Consider the following 22568-nt stretch of genomic DNA (forward strand, 5'->3'; position numbering starts at 1 on the left):
TGGGAATGTTTTATTATTGTTATTATTAATGATAAAATAAATCTGTCATTACATTACATCAGGTGGAAGATTAACCTAAAAATTTTATTACACACAAAAATTCCATGTCTTTTCCAAAACTTTCAATGATTTTTACGAACACCATGACTTTTCCAGGCCTGGAAAATATGTTTGTGGAATTGCCTGACTTTTTCAGGACTAGGAAACATGTATTTATTTGAATTACCTCACTATTATACTGTATATACACAGACACACAGACACACACAGACACAAACAGACTCTCTCTCTCTCACACACACACACACACACACACACACACATTGATGCTGCTGCTTCAACGTCTCTGGATCATCAGGACACAGCTGATCCTCTCATGACCTCCATCTGATGAGAGAAGAAGACAAGAGAAGTTATAAACCAGCTGTCAGTCAGCTCTCATGTTAACGTGTTGGAATGAACACACTGAGCTGGAAGCTCACAGACCTGCAGAGACTTTGGGCATCAAGTCTGTTTACTCTGCAGATTTCCCTCAAGTACACAGTGTAAATAAACTGCTGAGAGTCCTGAACACATCATGGCTGCACAAACAGAGGGATTCACTTTAATGATGGATTTACTGAGTCTGTTAGAACAAATGACTGAATGAAGAACAAATACCAACATCCTTCATTGTAACACTATAGCAGACCTGCCAACCTTGAACAAAGGTTATGAGTACCACCTTACCAGACACTCGTGTGTGGTCATGAACATATGTGGACATGGCGGCACTTTTTTTTTACCATAAAAGGCAATATGCACATGTGGCAAACAGAAGAAACAAGCGTACGTTTACATATTCATATCCATAGGCCTAAGCCCCACATATGTCCATAGACGCCCAATATTTGTTTAATGGCGCAGATCAAGGTCAATTTCATCAATCTGATGGTAATATTGATCATCTGCTTAAAAAATACAGTAATATGTCCTGTTGTGACAAAAAGAAAGATTTCAAGTGGGATTCGGGGGGTTCTCGCCCGAGAAAATTTTGAAACATCACATGGCGAAATCCTATTGTCATGCAATTTCATACAGAAATAGATAATAGATCATAGACAAGTGCATTACATTAGCATTCCTCATCATGTTCTTGTGTAGTACGACACCTATTAGAACTACTCTCTTCTTATTGCCTTGTTTTTTTCTTATAGAAATTCAGCAGACTCATCAAACAAAAAGTCTTTTTATCATAAGTGTGTTATAGTTATTCAGGCAGGGCACATGGTTTCATAACACAGTTGAATGTAAATTTATCTGCAATTTGCTTACCTTGGTACAATTCTCACCAGCAATGTATCGACGACAGGCAACTTTGACACTATTTACTTCAGTGATTGCCCTACCATTTTATTAGGGGAGCACCCCGCCCCACCCTCCCTTGAAGGTCAAGTTAATTTTATTTAATTTTATTTTCTATATAGTGCCAGATCACAAAGAAGTCACTTAAGGTAACCTTTCCTATAGAACAGGTCTATACCTTGTCCTTTTATTAAACAAACTAAATGGCCTTATGTTATTTATCTTATTTACAGACCGCGTGTCGTTTCTTTCTCTACATGGTCGCGCGTTTACAATCCTCCCCTGCTCTCTGTATCGCGCACGGCGGAGTTTGGCCCCGTTGGGCGTGCGCACACACACATGCCCGCACACACACACACACACACACAAGTGAACACACACAAGTGAACACACTAGAGGGCGTAAAAAAATAAATAAAAAAGGACTCGGAGGTGGAGTGAGATTTCTTAAACGGGTGCGAGAAGGTGATACCGTCTACCGGACTGAACATACGGTAACTCTGAGCTGACGGTGAGGAGCTAATAAGAGATAACTGCTAACAGACAGAAGCTAACTGCTATGAGACTGTAGTTAACTGTTTACAGACAGAAGCTAACTGCTAAGATAGAAGCTAGCTCTAATAGACACAAGCTAAAGTTAACTGTTTACAGACTGCAATATGCAGCAATCTGATTGGCCGAAATCTTTTCGTTCCACCTACGCGCCTATATTCACCGGGTATTAACTTGAGTGACATCTTGCATAGACAAATACACTGAAACCGGCGAAATGCGCGATCGAGTGATATGCGTACTTTTAGAGCATCAAATCGTACCAGCGTACTTTGATGTCAAAATGCGTGCCTGGTACGCAATATGCGTACAGGTTGGCAGGTCTGCTATAGGCTATATAACACACACACACACACACACACACACACACAGGAAAGCATAACAGGTCCCCTGTTATCAAGGTCAGATTTGATGGTGTGACAGTTTGATGAAGGAGGACAGCTGTCTCTATACATGTTGTGATGCTGTCAGCTGTAATCCAGCTTCACTTCCTGTAGACATGAACACAACAACAGTCGTCTTCACATCAACTTAAACACGATCTCAACAAGCTTCTCTCTGATCTGATTGGCTGACTGTTCTCTCTGTCTGTCTCTCTGTCCTCTCCTCTTTGAGCCACTGAGAAGGTCTGAGGTTTACAGGAAGTACTGGATCTTTGCTCTGATACTAACTGTGTTTAATATAATACTGCTGAAACCAGCATGGACCCACTCCAACCCTCTACTGACCTCAGAGTCTCCAGTTTACAGTGTGGACTCTCCTTCAGATCACACAGCAGCTTCACATCTGAATCCTGCAGCTTGTTGAAGCTCAGGTCCAGCTCTCTCAGATGGGAGGGGTTGGACTTCAGAGCTGAGGCCACTGAAACACAGCTGGTCTCTGACAAACTGCAGCTCCACAGTCTCAATGAAGAATAAATGATGTAGATAAAAATCATTAATAATACAATCAGATGTGTTCAGGTGTTAAATGTGTAGCTCAACATTACTATGTCCTGATCAATGAGCTTTGCCCTAAACTGAGTAGAGTGACTTTGTCATTGTGTTATTGTGCTGATCCCAACAGGATGCAGGTTAAAGACTGGAAAATACAAAAAGTGAAAAACAGCTCTCATAAATATCATTGACAACGTGCTGCTACTTCAATAAAGATGTAGTGACTTCACCTCTTAAACTCTGCCAGCTCCACCAGTGGCTCCATCATCACTAACTCATGTTGTGCAGCCAAAAACAAATCACTTATTTAAAGAATCATCAGGGTAAATTTAAGTTGAAATCAAGTGTTTAAAGCAGGGCTGTTCAATTACAAATTCAACTGGGCCAGATTTTAAACCAGAAAATGTTGATGGGCCAGACATTTTCAGTCCACAGGTAGGCTGTCTCAGGTACATTTTAAGATAAGTGACAAACTAAGTTAAACAGACTACATACACACAGCTTTCATTTTACTTTACCTTTAACTATTTGCTATTGGGCCCACTAGTGTGATGTGCTTGTGTAAACCATGATTGTAAACCATAGCGGCGGTGAATGAGGGACAGAGCAGATTGAAATATGGCTTTCTACATGCTGAACACGTGTAAGGCAAGGCAAGGCAAGTTTATTTGTAGAGCACAATTCGTACACAAAGTAATTCAAAGTGCTTTACAGAACAACAAAATGCATTAAAATCACAATACAAAATAAAAACATAAATAATCATTACAAAATGAACTTTAAAAGAGAAGAGTGCAGATAAGATCCTTTCAGTCATATGCACAGTGAAACAGAGCTGTTTTGAGCCTAGATTTGAACATTGTCAGAGTAGAGGCCTGTCTCACATCTTCAGAAAGACTGTTCCAGATTTTAGCTGCATAAAACTGGAATCCTGATTCCCCATGTTTAGTCCTGACTCTGGGCACCAGCAGGAGGCCAGTCCCTGAGGTCCTCAGAGTCCGAGATGGTTCATATGGCACTAACATGTCAGAGATGTACTTTGGTGCTAGGCCGTGGAGAGACTTGTACACAAGCAGAGCTGCTTTAAAGTCTATTCTCTGAGCCACAGGAAGCCAGTGTAGAGACCTGAGCACAGGACTAATGTGCTTGTACTTCCTGGTTCTGGTCAGGACCCGAGCAGCAGCATTCTGGATGTATTGCAGCTGTCTTACGGCCTGTTTGGAGAGGCCAGTCAGCAGGCCGTTACAGTAGTCTAACCTACTAGAGACAAATGCATGGATAAGTCTCTCCAAGTCAGGTTTAGACACTATACCTTTGATTTTGGCAATGTTTTTTAGATGGTAAAAAGCTGCTGATGTTATTGACTTGATGTGGCTGTTAAAGTCTGAGTCCATTATTACCCCGAGATTTCTAACCTGATTTGTAGGTTTTAGAGAGAGAGACTGGAGGTGACTGCTGACACTTTCTCTTTGTTTCTGTGGACCAAATACGATGACTTCAGTCTTGTCTGAATTTAGCTGGAGAAAGTTGTTTTGCATCCACACACTGACCTGTTGGATGCAGTGACAGAGTGAATCCACTGGTCCATATTCACCTGCTGTCAGTGAGACATAGATCTGAGTGTCATCTGCATAATTGTGGTAGGACACATTATTACTTTGTATTAACCAGCCTAAAGGCAGCATGTAGAGATTGAACAGAAGGGGTCCCAGGATTGACCCTTGGGGCACCCCACAGGTCAAGGCCATGTGGTCTGAGACACAGTTACCAATTTCAACAAAGTACTTCCTGTCTTCTAGATAGGACTTCAACCAATTTAGGGCAGTGCCAGAGATGCCCACCCAGTCCTCTAGTCTCTGTGAAAGGATCTCATGATCGACAGTGTCAAAAGCAGCACTCAGATCTAGCAGGACTAAAACTGAGACTTTGCCTGCGTCAGTGTTCAGGCGGATGTCATTTGTCACCTTAATAAGAGCGGTCTCAGTGCTGTGATGGGGTCTAAAACCTGACTGGAAAACATCAAAGGAGTTGTTCATTAGGAGAAAGTCAGTAAGCTGTTGGTAAACAACTTTCTCAAGGACTTTGCCTAAAAACGGCAGTTTTGAAATGGGCCGGTAGTTGTTCAGTACTGTGGCATCAAGACTGCTCTTCTTTAGGAGAGGCTTTATGACCGCAGTTTTCAAGGCCTTTGGGAATGTTCCAGATTGTAGTGACATGTTAATTATGTGAGCGAGTGGTGGTAACAAACTGCTCAGCACAGACTTTAGAAATCTAGTGGGTAACACATCAAGGCAGCATGTAGATGAACTCAGACTGGTGATGATCTTTTGGACAGTTTTGTCAGTTACAGGTGCAAAATGAGTCAGCTCTGTGTCTCTAGTGTCTAGGTGGCTGCAGGGTTGTTATTGGTGTTGTGGAATTGATGGCATTTTTAATGGTCTGAACCTTGTCGCAAAATAATACTGCAAACTCATTACACTTAGATGTGGAGATCAGTTCCGACGGCAGTTGAGCTGGAGGGTTTGTTAATCTGTTCACTGTTGCAAATAAGACACGCGAGTTGTTACTGCAGTTTCCAGTAATTTCAGAAAAGTACCTCTCCCTTGTTCTACGTAAGATCCGGTTGAACACGTACAACTTTTCTTTATAAATTTGATAATGAACATGAAGCTTTGACTTGCGGCATTTCCGCTCAGCCCTCCGGCACACCCTTTTCTGTGCCCTGACCGAGTCGTCATTCCTCCATGGCGCCTTCTGCTTATTTTTAACCATTTTAACCTTCACAGGGGCAATGGTGTCCAGAACATTCAAAACACTCGAAGTAACAGAGATCAACAAATTATCAACATTAGAACATGAGGCATTTTCAAAGTTTATCATTTCCATGAACAGAGCACCTGTGCTGTTATTTATGTGTCTCCTCCGAACAACTGCAGGACCAGCCGGTGGTTTGGGAGAAACAGACAGGTCAAAGAAGACACAGAAATGATCAGACAGAGCAACATCAACCACATTGACGTTTGAAATATTAACCCCCTTTGTAATGAGCAGGTCCAGAGTGTGCTGCGCTCTGCTGTGGGTGGGCTCACACACATGCTGAGTCAGGCCAAAGGTTTCAAGGACAGCACTGAGCTCTTCAGCATTTCTGTCACAGACATTATCCACATGTACATTAAAATCACCTGTAATGACCAAACCATCAAAGTCTGTGCATACAATTGAAAGCATTCTGGTAAAATCATCAATAAAACTTTGACGGTGCTGGGGAGGCTTGTATATAACTACATAGAGTATGGACGGAGATTGTTTTAGCTCCATTTTAAAGGATACATACTCAAATGATGAAAACACCCAAAATGACAACCTGTGCATAACCATATGATCTCTAAATATTGCACAGACACCTCCACCCTTTTTGTTTTCTCGTGTTTCAGATTCAAATTTGTAGTTGGGTGGAGCTGATTCCGTTAGAACAACATTACCTGTGTTTTTGTCAAGCCATGTTTCAGTTAAAAACATAAAATCAAGATTATACGAAGAGATCAAATTATTAATTAAAAGTGATTTGTTAGACAAGGATCTGACATTAAGCACAGCAAGTTTCAGATTAGTTTCAGTAGGACTGGACATTATCTTCTTACAAGGAATATGGATTAAATTTCTCTGATTGGACAGTCTAACTGTCCTTCTGTAATCTGGTCTATGTGGTGTGGCTGTAGATATAGCACTAGGGGAGAATATTGTCTCACAGGGCCCCAGCTTGATATTACCTTTATCATGGCTGTAAGTCCTGGGACAGCAGAGGCCCTGTGCATCCTAGCTCTTAGGGATACCAGCTCTGGGGGCACGCAGGGGAGGACGAGCAGGGGGAAGTTTGTATTAATAAAGCACTGGCTTTTTACTGTTCAAGGTTTTATTGCACTTATTTATAGTAACAAGCATACTTGTTGTCAACTAACGGATGACAACAATGTCAAATAACGGATGAGGGTCTCAGATATTTGGGTGTGGGGCGTCGGTGGCTTAGTGGTAGAGCAGGCGCCCCATGTACAAGGCTGTTGCCGCAGCGGCCCGGGTTCGACTCCAGCCTGTGGCCCTTTGCTGCATGTCAGTCCCTCTCTCTCTCTCCCTCTTTCACACTTGTCTGTCCTGTCCATTAAAGGCTAAAAATGCCCCAAAAAATATCTTTAAAAAAAGATATCTTGGTGTTTTCATCACTCTTAATTTGAATAACTTATTTGAGACAAATAACTCTCCATTAACTCAAAAAATTAAGATGGATTTGAAGACATGGACCTCCTTACTGACATCGTTCCTCTGAAGGATCAATGTCATTAAAATGAACATCCTTCCCTGATTAAACTACTTATTCCAAAATCTTCCATGTTATCTGACGCCGGCGTTTTTTAAGTCACTGAATTCTGATATTTCTCATTATGTTTGGAACAACAAACACCAAAGGGTTAAGTTCTCCAAACTTACTAAACTGAAGGAATTAGGAGGTTTATCTCTCCCTAACTTACAATTATACTATTGGTCGGCTCAGCTCAAAATGATGTCAGACTGGTTTACGTATAGGCAAGAAGCTTTAGGGCTTAGTCTTAAGTCTCTAGCATGTTATCCCAGAAGACTTAAATCTCTACCTTTTATCAATAATACAGACCAAATAAATTCCCTTGATCACAACATAATCATTTACAACACATTATTGGTGTGGAAGGATGTGAGAAAACACTTAGATGACTTAGAGTCATTTCTGTTGAGTCTCCCCTAACGTTTAACCCTGATGACCTGGTGCAGATCAGGAGTATTGGTTTGACGGGGTGGTCTCTCTCTCTCTCTCTCTCTCTGTGCTTCTCCTCCAGAGCCTTTGTGCTCCACTGTCTTGCAGGTTACCTCGTATCACAGCAGTGCCTGGATGGTGTGACGTGTGTGGTTGTGCTGCTGCCGTGGTCCTGCCTGATGCCTCCTGCTGCTGCTGTTATCATTAGTCATATCTTCTACTGTTATTATACAAATATGATTATTGTCACATACATATACTATCATATATTAATACAGGCCTGGAATTAAGTCATTTTTAGGGCAAGGCCACTTTGGCCTTTGATAAATACAATTTTATTGGGGCATCACGGCCAAAATGTGGGGCACCAGGGCCAAAACCAATGGCGCAATAACAATATGTGCTAACTACATTGAATGAAGATAAAACAATATATGTGTTGAAAAACTACTGAGTTTATTAAAACTGGGTGTGCATGACTGAGGATATATCTCATTTCATGTTGTTTTGATTCATGTCCCTTATTTTTTAAGTCTTTGAAATCTCTTTATTCTTTTGTTATCTCCTAGTTATTAAGAAATTATTATTAGAAGATTCTTTATTGTTCTTTCTCAGCACATTACATACATTGAAACGAAATCTGACCTCTGCATTTGACCCATCCTACTGTATACACTGGGAGCAGTGGGCAGCCACAGTGAAGCGTCCGGGGACCAACTCCATTTCTTTTGCCAATGCCAGTGGTCAGGGTCACTGACAGGAGTATTCGCCTAACATAGCCTACATATCTTTAATTATATAATTATTTATATGTCTCTATGTATATTTTTATGTAAATCCCCAATATTTTATTTGACTTTTAAAAAAATCCTCTTCCTTCATTTAATGTGACAATGTTTATTGTACTGTATTATATGTATTAATTCCCTTCAGGATCTTGTATGGTCTTTAATATGTGTTCAATTTATTAAAAGTTTGTTCAGTTTGTTCCTGGTGGCAGAGCAGAGTGAACCGTCTTTCTTCTCAGGGGATCTTTGGCCCATGAGAGCAGGCACTTGCTCTCCAAGAACTTTTGCTGGCCATTTGACAGTCACTAGAAACACATTATGACCCTTTGTAAAAGTTTCTGTGTGGTACCTGTGTTACACATGAGCTAACGTTAGCGGCTAAGGACTGAGAGGCTGTCTGGTATGTGTGTGCGTGTGTCTGAGGAGTGTCAGTACATTAACTTGTTAGCCATAGCCTTGCTGTTTGTCATGTTAATGTAAAAAAAAAAAACAGGGCAGGCTACACTGGCAGTATGGATAGGAGGGGCATTACGGCCACACTCTGGGGCATCCACGGCACTGGCCGTGGTATAATTCCTGCCCTGTTAATATATACCTACAACATATTGTACCACAATAGCTGTAATTATTATTGTAATATTATTACTTAAATGAATGTTGTTGTAAGCTATTATCATTACTGTCTGTCCTACATCTCTCTCTGTCTCTGTCTCTCTTTATGTCTCATTGTGTCATATGGATTACTGTTCATTTATCATGTTGATCTGTTCTGTACAACATCTATTGCACGTCTGTCCGTCCTGGAAGAGGGAACCCTCCTCAGTTGCTCTTCCTGAGGTTTCTACCATTTTTTTGGGGAGTTTTTCCTTATCCGCTGTGAGGGTCCAAAGGACAGAGGGATGTCATATGCTGTAAAGCCCTCGGAGGCAAATTGTGATTTGGGATATTGGGCTTCATGAATAAAATTAATTGATTGATTGATTGATTGATTGATTGAGAGGGATTATTTCTGTATGAGTCTATACACTGTTTTGAAGGAAGATCCTGCAGAGTTTATCTTTAAGGTTTTAGCTCCACATTGCTCTGCCACAGTCAATGGATTAAACCACTGAACTAGACAAACAGACTTCATTGTGGATCAGCATAATATCAGCCTGATGTCTGCAGTTTAGTGTCAACACAACTTTCACATCATAAAAATCTCAGCACAGGAGTAAAAAATGGCGTCTGACCCCAGAGTCTCCAGTTTACAGTGTGGACTCTCCTTCAGATCACACAGCAGCTTCACTCCTGAATCCTGCAGCTTGTTGTTGTTACTCAGGTTCAGCTCTCTCAGATGGGAGGGGTTGGACTTCAGAGCTGAGGCCAATGAAACACAGCTGATCTCTGACAAACTGCAGCTCCTCAGTCTGAATGAAGAATAAATGATGCAGATAAAAGTCATTAATAATACAATCAGATGTGTTCAGGTGTTAAATGTGTAGCTCAACATTATTATGTCCTGATCAATGAGCTTTGCCCTAAACTGAGTAGAGTGACTTTGTCATTGTGTTATTGTGCTGATCCCAACAGGATGCAGGTTAAAGACTGGAAAATACAAAATGTGAAAAACAGCTCTCATAAATATCATTGACAACGTGCTGCTACTTCGATAAAGATGTAGTGACTTCACCTCTTAAACTCTGCCAGCTCCACCAGTGGCTCCATCATCACTAACTCATGTTGTGCAGCCAAACACAAATCACTTAGTTCAAGAATCATCAGGGTAAATTTAAGTTGAAATCAAGTGTTTAAAGCAGGGCTGTTCAATTACAAATTCAACTGGGCCAGATTTTAAACCAGAAAATGTTAATGGGCCAGACATTTTCAGTCCACAGGTAGGCTGTCTCAGGTACATTTTAAGATAAGTGACAAACTAAGTTAAACAGACTACATACACACAGCTTTCATTTTACTTTACCTTTAACTATTTGCTATTGGTCCCACTAGTGTGATGTGCTTGTGTAAACCATGATTGTAAACCATAGCGGCGGTGAATGAGGGACAGAGCAGATTGAAATATGTCTTTCTACATGCTGAACACGTGTATTGATAAAGCACTGGCTTTTTACTGCTGAAGGTTTTATTGCACTTATTTATAGTAACAAGTGTACTTGTTGTCAACTAACGGATGACAACAATGTCAAATAACGGATGAGGGTCACAGATATCTGGGTGTTTTCATCACTCTTGATTTGAATAACTTATTTGAGACAAATTACTCTCCATTAACTCAAAAAATTAAGATGGATTTGAAGACATGGTCCTCCTTACTGGCATGATTCCTCTGAAGGATCAATGTCATTAAAATGAACATCCTTCCCTGATTAAACTACTTATTCCAAAATCTTCCATGTTATCTGATGCTGGCGTTTTTTAAGTCACTGAATTCTGATATTTCTCATTATGTTTGGAACAACAAACACCAAAGGGTTAAGTTCTCCAAACTTACTAAACCGAAGGAATTAGGAGGTTTATCTCTCCCTAACTTACAATTATACTATTGGTCGGCTCAGCTCAAAATGATGTCAGACTGCTTTACGTATAGGCAAGAAGCTTTATGGCTTAGTCTTGAGTCTCTAGCATGTTATCCCAGAAGACTTAAATCCCTACCTTTTATCAATAATATAGACCAAATAAATTCCCTTGATCACAACATAATCATTTACAACACATTATTGGTGTGGAAGGATGTGAGAAAACACTTAGATATCCCGTCTGTCATTTCTGTTGAGTCTCCCCTAACGTTTAACCCTGATGTCCTGGTGCAGATCAGGAGTATTGGTTTGACAGGGTGGTCGTCCAGTGGCTGACTTGATTTTGTGGGCCTTTTGATCACCGAGCTCTCTCTCTCTCTCTCTCTCTCTCTCTCTCTTTCTTTCTCTCTTTCTCTGCATCTCTCTCTCTCTCTCTCTCTCTCTTTTGCTAACACTCATGTCCTGTTATGCATCTCACTAACTCCACTTCACTTGCACCCGCAGTTTGCTCCGTCTTAAAGGGATAGTGCACCCAAAAATGAAAATTCAGCCATTATTTACTCACCCATATGCCAACAGAGACTCAGGTGAAGTTTTAGAGTCCTCACATCCCTTGCGGAGATCGGCGGGGGGAGCGCCTAGCACACCTAATGGCAGACGGCGCCCCAGACTTACGTCCAAGAACACAAAATTGAAACCACAAAATATCTCCAACATGCTCATCCGCAGTGATCCAAGTGTCCTGAAGCCCTGACATAAAAAGTTGTTTCGAAAAACGTCAAATGAACTCTGTTTTTAGCCTCACTGTAGCCTGTAGCTCTGACTGCTTCTCTGTGCTCCGTGTTCACGTGTGCGCGCCTGCGCGAGACCAGCAAAAGCATGAGCTTTGCTTACCCGTGTTTACATCACGTGACACATGCACCGCAGGGAGAGACAACAGCAACCACAGTAGCTAAAAGATCATTTGCACTACGGTCTTTTAGCAAAGAACAGCCCAACATGTCTGAAGACTTTGAAATTGAGGAGGAACAGCATTTCTTTGTTGAGCCGTATTTGAGCCCGAGTATTCGGACGCGGAACTCAGGCTACTGGATGAAGCAGCCGCCACAGCTCATGAGCCAGCCGGAGTCGAGCACTGGAAACCTGATGGTGTAGTTGTTTCAAATGCAAAGCAGTGCTAACAAATGAGGAAAGTCTTTGCTGCTCAGACTGGGAATTGGCGATGCCTGCACTTGAGAATCTGGACATCAGTACTGACGAGACTGCTGCTCTTCAGAGACTGTGCATCACCGATCACCCTGAGCGCGCACACGTGAGCGTGGAGCACAGAGAAGCAGTCAGAGCTACAGGCTACAGTGAGGCTAAAAACAGTTCATATGACGTTTTTCGAAACAACTTTTTATGTCGGGGCTTCAGGACACTTGGATCGCTACGGATGAGCATGTTGGAGATATTTTGTGGTTTAGTCTGGGGCGCCGTCAGCCATTAGGTGTGCTAGCTGCTCCCCCCGCCGATCTCCGCAAGGGATGTGAGGACTCTAAAACTTCACCAGGGCCTCCGTCTGCATATGGGTGAGTAGATAATGGCTGAATTTTCATTTTTGGGTGCACTATCCCTTTAATGTCCTATGCACAAAGGATATTGCGCTAATGACATACCAGCGCAAACACGCCCACAAAGTTTGGCAGCTGAGTGCAGTTTGCCCCTGATTTGCCCCTGATTGCAATTAGCCACATGGCAAAGTATAAATGCTGGCTTTGTGCCAAGAACACCGTGGCAGAACAATGGCAGACTTTGTTTGGCAAAGTACTGAATACTGTATACCCTCATGTAGTGATGTCTGCTGGTGAGTCAGTCTAACAGCGTCGGATGGGTTGAGGCTGTGGATTTGACTAAGTTTGACCACTTTATCACTATTCCCTCTCACTTGTAGCTGTTTTTCCGTTATCTTTTGAATTTAATATGAATTATGGAACCGTTTTTGTTCACGTTTGTTTCCCCCATTAATAAATTATTGAAAGTTGCTTTTGAAGTGTGTGACAGAAGTGCGTTTTGAGAACGACCGCAGACTGTCACCTGTTCAACGCATCAATATCTTCGAATGCCATTAAAGTAATAATGATTATAATAACAATGTCAAAATATTATTTACAGACTTATTTAACAGACGATCACTGCTGCCACAATCACTGGAAAATCTGGGCGAGAGGCTTCCACAGAGGAGCGCCCAGTTTGCACCAGCTTTCTAAAGACGTTATTTACTTCACTCAAACTGCGTGTGGCTATTAGCGCTGGTGTTAGTGAATTAGACGTTGTTTATCAATGAGGCTCATTTGCATAGAAAGGGGCAATTTTTGCACCAAATATATGCATATTACCTCATTTAAATACGTGCAAATAACACCGGAGCACCGAGACGCAATCTGCTTGGCAACGCAGTTAGTGGAGCATTTCACCCTCTGCGCATGCTTTGTGAAATAGACGGTATCTGTTTGCTCCATTTTTAACGGTTTAGCGCCCGCAAAAGCCACGCAATCCTTTTGTGAATTCGGCCCTGAGATTATTAAAACTGGGTGTGCATGACTGCAGATATATCTCGTTTAATGTTGTTTTGATTCATGTCCCTTATTTTTTAAGTCTTTGAAATCTCTTTATTCTTTTGTTATCTCCTAGTTATTAAGAAATTATTATTAGAAGAAGATTCTTTATTGTTCTTTCTCAGCACATTACATACATTGAAACGAAATCTGACCTCTGCATTTGACCCATCCTACTGTATACACTGGGAGCAGTGGGCAGCCACAGTGCAGCGTCCGGGGACCAACTCCATTTCTTTTGCCAATGCCAGTGGTCAGGGTCACTGACAGGAGTATTCACCTAACATAGCCTACACATCTTTAATTATATAATTATTTATACAACAGTTAGTTCCGGCCCTGCAATCTGATTGGTCGAGAGACAGTAAAAACGTGACGATATTGGAGCACAACATCATGGTTATTTCACTGTGTATGTATCACTCCGCCTCACAGCTGATGGCAATCAACAATCAAATCAAAACTGACAGTTAGTGTCAGTTAGGTCAGCAGTTGCGTTGTAGGCGAATTAATTCATCCACTGTCAAACAGCCAAAAATATGGATTTATTTCCTAAAATAAGTTTTGAATTGAACTATGAATGGTCATCAGAGGAAGATGAGGGAGAGGAGAAGCTGAATCCATCTGAGCACACATCCAGGTTTGTCAGTGTTTCATCAGCGGAGCTCAATGACTTGGAGAAAAGCAACATACTGTCAGATCAGAAGGCAGAGTCGGCTGTACCTGTGAAGCGACAGTCCACCATGCAGTCACCAGAGACTTATTTCACCGGCTGCACAATTAATGGAAACGTGCAGATAAATGTGTATAAAGAGTAAGTGCCTGGTGTACCATGTCTGCGTTACATAGCAACGGTGACAGCGGAGTCCTGAGGGAACTATTTTTGTTGGCGGAAGACAAATAAAAAGCTTAAATTATCTATTTTGTCCTCATTTTTCAACATTTCTTAATCAGCCTTGCTTATTTAACTGTTGAACTGTTGTAATTAAGCAATATCACACTCGAGCTCGTGATGTTGTACTGTGATATCGTCACGGCTGTGATTCGGTCGTAGGCACTCGGCCTGCGGCCTCGTGCCGAAGACAATCACAGCCGTGACGATATCACAGTACAACATCACTCCCTCTCATGTGATATTGCTTAATTATATGTCTCTATGTATAGTTTTACATAAATCCCCAATATTTTATTTGACTTTTAAAAAAATCCTCTTCCTTCATTTAATGTGACAATGTTTATTGTACTGTATTATATGTATTAATTCCCTTCAGGATCTTGTATGGTCTTTAATATGTGTTCAATTTATTAAAAGTTTGTTCAGTTTGTTCCTGGTGGCAGAGCAGAGTGAGCCGTCTTTCTTCTCAGGGGATCTTTGGCCCATGAGAGCAGGCACTTGCTCTCCAAGAACTTTCGCTGGCCATTTGACAGTCGCTAGAAACACATTATGACCCTTTGTAAAAGTTTCTGTGTGGTACCTGTGTTACACATGAGCTAACGTTAGCGGCTAAGGACTGAGAGGCTGTCTGGTATGTGTGTGCGTGTGTCTGAGGAGTGTCAGTACATTAACTTGTTAGCCATAGCCTTGCTGTTTGTCATGTTAATGTAAAAAAAAAAAACAGGGCAGGCTACACTGGCAGTATGGATAGGAGGGGCATTACGGCCACACTCTGGGGCATCCACGGCACTGGCCGTGGTATAATTCCTGCCCTGTTAATATATACCTACAACATATTGTACCACAATAGCTGTAATTATTATTGTAATATTATTACTTAAATGAATGTTGTTGTAAGCTATTATCATTACTGTCTGTCCTACATCTCTCTCTGTCTCTGTCTCTCTTTATGTCTCATTGTGTCATATGGATTACTGTTCATTTATCATGTTGATCTGTTCTGTACAACATCTATTGCACGTCTGTCCGTCCTGGAAGAGGGATCCCTCCTCAGTTGCTCTTCCTGAGGTTTCTACCATTTTTTTGGGGAGTTTTTCCTTATCCGCTGTGAGGGTCCAAAGGACAGAGGGATGTCATATGCTGTAAAGCCCTCGGAGGCAAATTGTGATTTGGGATATTGGGCTTCATGAATAAAGTTGATTAACTGATTGATTGATTGAGAGGGATAATTTCTGTATGAGTCTATACACTGTTTTGAAGGAAGACCCTGCAGAGTTTATCTTTAAGGTTTTAGCTCCACATTGCTCTGCCACAGTCAATGGATTAAACCACTGAACAAGACAAATAGACTTCATTGTGGATCAGTATATCAGCCTGATGTCTGCAGTTTAGTGTCAACACAACTTTCACATCATAATAATCTCAGCACAGGAGTAAAAAATGGTGTCTGACCTCAGAGTCTCCAGTTTACAGTGTGGACTCTCCAGAAAATCACACAGCTGCTTCACTCCTGAATCCTGCAGCTTGTTGTTGTTACTCAGGTTCAGCTCTCTCAGATGGGAGGGGTTGGACTTCAGAGCTGAGGCCAATGAAACACAGCTGATCTCTGACAAACTGCAGCCCCACAGTCTGAATGAAGAATAAATGATGTAGATAAAAATCAGTAATAATACAGTCAGATGTGTTCAGGTGTTAAATGTGTAGCTCAACATTACTATGTCCTGATCAATGAGCTTTGCCCTAAACTGAGTAGAGTGACTTTGTCATTGTGTTATTGTGCTGATCCCAACAGGATGCAGGTTAAAGACTGGAAAATACAAAATGTGAAAAACAGCTCTCATAAGTATCATTGACAACGTGCTGCTACTTCAATAAAGATGTAGTGACTTCACCTCTTAAACTCTGCCAGCTCCACCAGTGGCTCCATCATCACTAACTCATGTTGTGCAGCCAAACACAAATCACTTATTTCAAGAATCATCAGGGTAAATTTAAGTTGAAATCAAGTGTTTAAAGCAGGGCTGTTCAATTACAAATTCAACTGGGCCAGATTTTAAACCAGAAAATGTTGATGGGCCAGACATTTTCAGTCCACAGGTAGGCTGTCTCAGGTACATTTTAAGATAAGTGACAAACTAAGTTAAACAGACTACATACACACAGCTTTCATTTTAGTTTGTCTTTAACTATTTGCTATTGGTCCCACTAGTGTGATGTGCTTGTGTAAACCATGATTGTAAACCATAGCGGCGGTGAATGAGGGACAGAGCAGATTGAAATATGGCTTTCTACATGCTGAACACGTGTATTGATAAAGCACTGGCTTTTTACTGCTCAAGGTTTTATTGCACTTATTTATAATAACAAGCATACTTGTTGTCAACTAACGGATGACAACTGTCATGGCCGCACTTGCAGCCACACAGCTGCATTAAGGTCTGTCCCCCGGTGGCACTCACACTTTGGTTTCTTTTACATTTGTAGTTCATTTTTCCCTCATTTAGCTAATCTTAATTACATTTCACATTACAAACAAATAAATGACAACACATTGGATTTTGTTTCATACATCATACTCATTTTATTTTACAGTTTTGACAGTACATTAGTTTCTATTTGTAGCGCGCACATTTGGTTAACTTTTGTACAGTCACTAGTTTCTTTAAATTGTTCTAATTTTCATTTCTTGAGTTACCAGTGTGCAGGTGCTGCTCCTGAAGGACATCTGGCCACGCTCGAGCAAAGGATGTGCCCCAGGAACTGAAACTGTTAAATACAGGAAGTGGCCAATTGGGCCATACCAATTCCTGCCACCTCATAGGGAGAAACTGTTATTTTTCCGTTTAGTTATATTGTTTGTTTCTCTTGATTAAAAATTTGGTTTTGGTATTTTTGGTTTGGTTAATTTAGTTGAGTTAACCTTTTTTGGGGGAATTATTCTGTTTTGTTATTTATTGCTTAGTTGGTAGTGTTCGTCTGTCTGTCATCCCTCTTGTGTCTTAATGGTCTGATCAGCCAGTATAGATGTTCATGTTTATTTGACCTCTTTTATGGGCCCAGAACTTTAGTTATACATTTATCATTTGTACCTTTTTTGGTAGTATTTGTGTAAAATAAAAGCTTTTTTTTTGAAAACCACCTGAGTCTCCTCTTGTCTGCCAGCTCGGTCCCTTACAACAGCAATGTCAAATAACGGATGAGGGTCTCAGATAAATGGGTGTTTTCATCACTCTTGATTTGAATAACTTATTTGAGACAAATTACTCTCCATTATCTGACGTCGGCGTTTTTTAAGTCACTGAATTCTGATATTTCTCATTATGTTTGGAACAACAAACACCAAAGGGTTAAGTTCTCCAAACTTACTAAACCGAAGGAATTAGGAGGTTTATCTCTCCCTAACATACAATTATACTATTGGTCGGCTCAGCTCAAAATGATGTCAGACTGCTTTACGTATAGGCAAGAAGCTTTATGGCTTAGTCTTGAGTCTCTAGCATGTTATCCCAGAAGACTTAAATCCCTACCTTTTATCAATAATATAGACCAAATAAATTCCCTTGATCACAACATAATCATTTACAACACATTATTGGTGTGGAAGGATGTGAGAAAACACTTAGATATCCCGTCTGTCATTTCTGTTGATTCTCCCCTAACGTTTAACCCTGATGTCCTGGTGCAGATCAGAGGCCTCATGTACAAAGGGTGTGTATACACAAAAACATGGCGTACATCCTTTTCCACGGCAAAGTTCAGATGTATCAAGAGAGAAATAACTGTGTACGGTGCCTCACACCAACTTCATGGCTGGCGCACGTACGTTTCTACAGCTGTTGATCCTTTGGCGACACTTAGAGGTGATGCTGGAAAACTGTTATAATAAATAAATGTGAAAACAATTAGTCCTCAGAGTGATGTGCACATCAGAGACACATTAACAATTAACAATGATGAACAATTAACACACCCACGTGTCTGCAATTAGATGAATGGATATAAAAGCATGCACAAAGTGGTGCAGAAAATCTTGTTAACAACAATGGCTGCTTTAGCAGTATTAAGACATTGTAAATGGCATAATACGAAGAGTATGTGTGTTTCGAGACAGACAATTAATCAACATTGTGGCGAGGTGGCCTGGTTCAATGCACTGAGTAACAGCATGGTTGGGAACAGACTACAAGTTGGCACTGTGCGCGATGGGTGGCTTCTTGGTGAGTAAATAATTTATTTGGTTAAACTACAGCTTCAGAGCTTTCTAACAAGCCCCTGATTGTCTCTGTGTGTAAAGTACTCATGTCAATAAACCCGTGTATGAAGTGTGACATTTCTTAATCAGCCTCACCTTTTCCCCAGCGCACTTCTGCATTCATTTACAACAATAGTGTGTGATCCATGTAAGTGGTTTATAAAATTAACAAATGGAAACTGTAAATCCAGTTCACATAATTATTTGTCTGCTTTCAACTGACCCCAGGCGACTCTGTGTTCAAACGGGGTGAGCTCCTCCTCTCCTGTCCCCCCGCCTGTTTTGGCCACACTTTGGCGGTGGGCAGCCGTCCTCCGCTTCACGCCACCTTAATGTCGGACCACTTCTTTTTTATTTCTGAGAGTGTACGCTTTCCTGACCCCACAGCATTGACAGCCTCACACACATTCTCCCACTCACTCCTCTTGCGTTTTGTATTGATGCCGGAGGAAAGCGTGCCAAAAAGTCCATTTTATCGCACCTCCACTTCAGTGAGTAGCATCTCCAATTCGCATTCTGTGAAGTTTTTCTCTTTTCCCGTCTTACTCATTCTTTTGTTTTAGTTTTCTGCTCGTGCAGAGAGGGGAATCTCAGGTGCAGGGTTCATTTAAATATGATTTGCATATTGAAATGGGGGCGTGGACAGGGAGGGGTCGGGTACTCCAACATGTGCGCTCAATTCCACGTTGATTGGGATGTACAAAGGAAATGTACTTGGATTCATGCGTACGCACAGATTCATACATCTGGATGTTTTTGTGCGTACGATGTTTTCTGGATTTAAGTGTACGCCATGTTTCAGTAGAAAATCCACGCAAGTCTTTGTACATGAGGCCGCAGGAGTATTGGTTTGAGGGGGTGGTCGTCAGGGGTGAAAGTAAGCTGGCACGGTCCAGTACTGCGTACCACTAAAAGATTCAGTGGCGGTACGCAGTACCAGGAAGAGGAGAGAGAGCAGCTGCCTGCTAAAGTCCACATTCAGAACCAGCCACGGCCGCACTTCAGGCCAGAAAATAGATCTGTTAGCAATATATGCAGTTTTAAACACCACTTTGTCTGTTTATTAATTGCTTTTAACTCATTCTGAATTGCTTCTGAACTGTCCATGCTGTTATTTTGGTCCATGCTGGACGGAGCCTTGCCCAGACATCTCCCTCTCTACTCCAGCCCCTCCCCTGGGAGAGAGTCCGGTGGTCTCCTATGAGCCCAGCCTTCGAGACGTGCAACACTCCATTAAATGTCTTTTAGTTAATCAAGAAATATCCCAATTAAAATCAGTAGCATAATAAGCAGATATGTTCCATGTTATTTTGTTTAATTTCAACAACACAGAGAACAGCTTGAACCAGCTGCTTGTGAGCTAACGATCAGGGATTTAACTCTCAGCAGTACGTGACTGCACATGCATGTCTACTTCCGAAACACAGTGGTTGGGGTGCGTTTGATTTATTGTACTGGGACGTTTGATTTTTGCACAACTGGCCCACAGACGTCAAAAAACGCTGTTTGCACCGGGACAAGACAAACAATAAATGAAACCAACGAAATTCCACACATTGTTGTGGCTGGCTCAAACGCTGTCAGCGTGATTTAAATATCTGTGATTGTTTTTGAATATTGTCAACTGAGAGAAAAACGTCAAAATAATAATTTTTGGTCAAATGAAAAGAATGAAAAATCATAATGCAGAGAAAAATTACTCATTTGTTCAAAAGAAAAAACAGGGATACTGAAGATGAACATTTACTACAGAAAATCTGAAAACCAGAACAAGGGAAGAGGATTTAGAGGAAGATGAGGGTGTCAGCACCCTAAACATTAAAACAAATATTTTACAATACACGTTGTGAAGTGTTTCTAATTTCGTTCTACTTCATTCAGGTACAGTAAAAGATTGAAATGTTTTTATTTGTTTGTTTGGGTTTTGACTTTGCTTTTTAAAAAGGCATGAAGCGAGGAGAGGTGAACAATATGAAGTCATGAAGGTTTTGGTAATAGTATAGGCAACAATGGAAAACTACTTTCACTCCTGGTGGTCGTCCAATGACCGACTCGATTTTGTGGGCCTGGTGATCACTGATCACCGAGCACCCTCTCTCTCTCTCTCTCTCTCTCGGCTTCTCCTCCAGAGCCTTTGTGCTCCACTGTCTTGCAGGTTACCTCGTATCACAGCGGTGCCTGGATGGTGTGACGTGTGTGGTTGTGCTGCTGCCGTGGTCCTGCCTGATGCCTCCTGCTGCTGCTGTTATCATTAGTCATACTTCTACTGTTATTATACACATATGATTATTGTCACATACATATACTATCATACATTAATATATACCTACAACATATTGTATCACAATAGCTGTAATTATTATTGTAATATTATTACTTAAATGAATGTTGTTGTAAGCTATTATCATGACTGTCTGTCCTGCATCTCTCTCTGTCTCTCTTTATGTCTCATTGTGTCATATGGATTACTGTTCATTTCTCATGTTGATCTGTTCTGTACGACATCTATTGCACGTCTGTCCGTCCTGGAAGAGGGATCCCTCCTCAGTTGCTCTTCCTGAGGTTTCTACCATTTTTTGGGGGAGTTTTTCCTTATCCGCTGTGAGGGTCCAAAGGACAGAGGGATGTCATATGCTGTAAAGCCCTCGGAGGCAAATTGTGATTTGGGATATTGGGCTTCATGAATAAAGTTGATTAATTGATTGATTGATTGAGAGGGATTATTTCTGCATGAGTCTATACACTGTTTTTAAGGAAGATCATGCAGAATTTATATTCAAAGTTTTAGCTCCACATTGCTCTGCCACAGTCAATGGATTAAACCACTGAACAAGACAAATAGACTTCATTGTGGATCAGTATAATATCAGCCTGATGTCTGCAGTTTAGTGTCAACACAACTTTCACATCATAATAATCTCAGCACAGGAGTAAAAAATGGTGTCTGACCTCAGAGTCTCCAGTTTACAGTGTGGACTCTCCAGAAAATCACACAGCTGCTTCACTCCTGAATCCTGCAGCTTGTTGTCACTCAGGTCCAGCTCTCTCAGATGGGAGGGGTTGGACTTCAGAGCTGAGGCCAGTGAAACACAGCTGATCTCTGACAAACTGCAGCAACACAGTCTGAATGAAGAATAAATGATGTAGATAAAAATCATTAATAAAACAACCAGATGTGTTCAGGTGTTAAATGTGTAGCTCAGCATTACTATGTCCTGATCAATGAGCTTTGCCCTAAACTGAGTAGAGTGACTTTGTCATTGTGTTATTGTGGATCATCATGATGTCAGCCTTCTACAGACATCATCCAAATGTCACCACAACATTCATTCACCTATTCATATCAACACAGATTAACAACATGCTGCTGATCTCAGCCAAGTCTGTATTTAGAGGATCAATATCAAATCAGACACGTTGGACTAAAAACTGTTCATTCATTCATTTCTTACATGACCTTCATACTGTATTTGTATATGGAATAAAAAGGAGAGGGACACATATGTTCAAGTTTGTTCAACAGCCACATGCACATTAAAAGAGTTATTGGTGGCAGTAAATATTCCTCCTGTCCATACTGAGTGTGAAGTGGTCTCTTCTTAACTCAGCTACACTGTAAGAAATGTCTTCATAAGTTCAGATGAAACTAATATGAAGCTTCAGCAGTCTGAGTTATCCAAATCAAGAGGCTGTGGACCAAAGTTACAGACTGTTTAGCACCAAACTCCCTCTTTGAGTTACTGTTCCTCCTCTGCAGCTCAACAAGAAAAACACTGTCAAACACTAAATACTGACTGTAACTCAGACGTCTGAAGCCTCATATTAGTTTAAACTGAACTTTGACACAGAACAAGACTGTGGATTTTGTCCTCCATCTGGTAACACTGGAGTCAGGTTATAAAGGGAC

General features: G+C 41.2%; 1 protein-coding gene across 11 annotated transcripts in view; it reads right to left on the reverse strand.

Annotated features, from left to right (window-relative positions):
- LOC117272784 (NACHT, LRR and PYD domains-containing protein 14-like) overlaps window positions 1–22568 on the reverse strand; it is a 103327-nt gene that overhangs the window by 64184 nt on the left and 16575 nt on the right. For 4 of the 11 annotated variants that reach the window (XM_078164159.1, XM_078164158.1, XM_078164157.1 and 1 more), the window contains exons 7-8: window positions 21611–21784; window positions 15862–16038 (exon numbers count right to left, since the gene is read on the reverse strand). In XM_078164159.1, coding sequence (XP_078020285.1) covers window positions 15862–16038; window positions 21611–21784 — 351 coding nt within the window. Of the gene's footprint in view, window positions 1–2482; window positions 2798–3478; window positions 9811–15861; window positions 16039–18267; window positions 18284–21584; window positions 21785–22568 lie in introns of those variants that run through there. The other 7 variants (XM_078164160.1, XM_078164161.1, XM_078164162.1 and 4 more) reach the window with 7 other exon arrangements.

This window comes from Epinephelus lanceolatus, chromosome 22 (assembly GCF_041903045.1).
Source record: "Epinephelus lanceolatus isolate andai-2023 chromosome 22, ASM4190304v1, whole genome shotgun sequence".
Classification (NCBI taxonomy): domain Eukaryota; kingdom Metazoa; phylum Chordata; class Actinopteri; order Perciformes; family Serranidae; genus Epinephelus; species Epinephelus lanceolatus.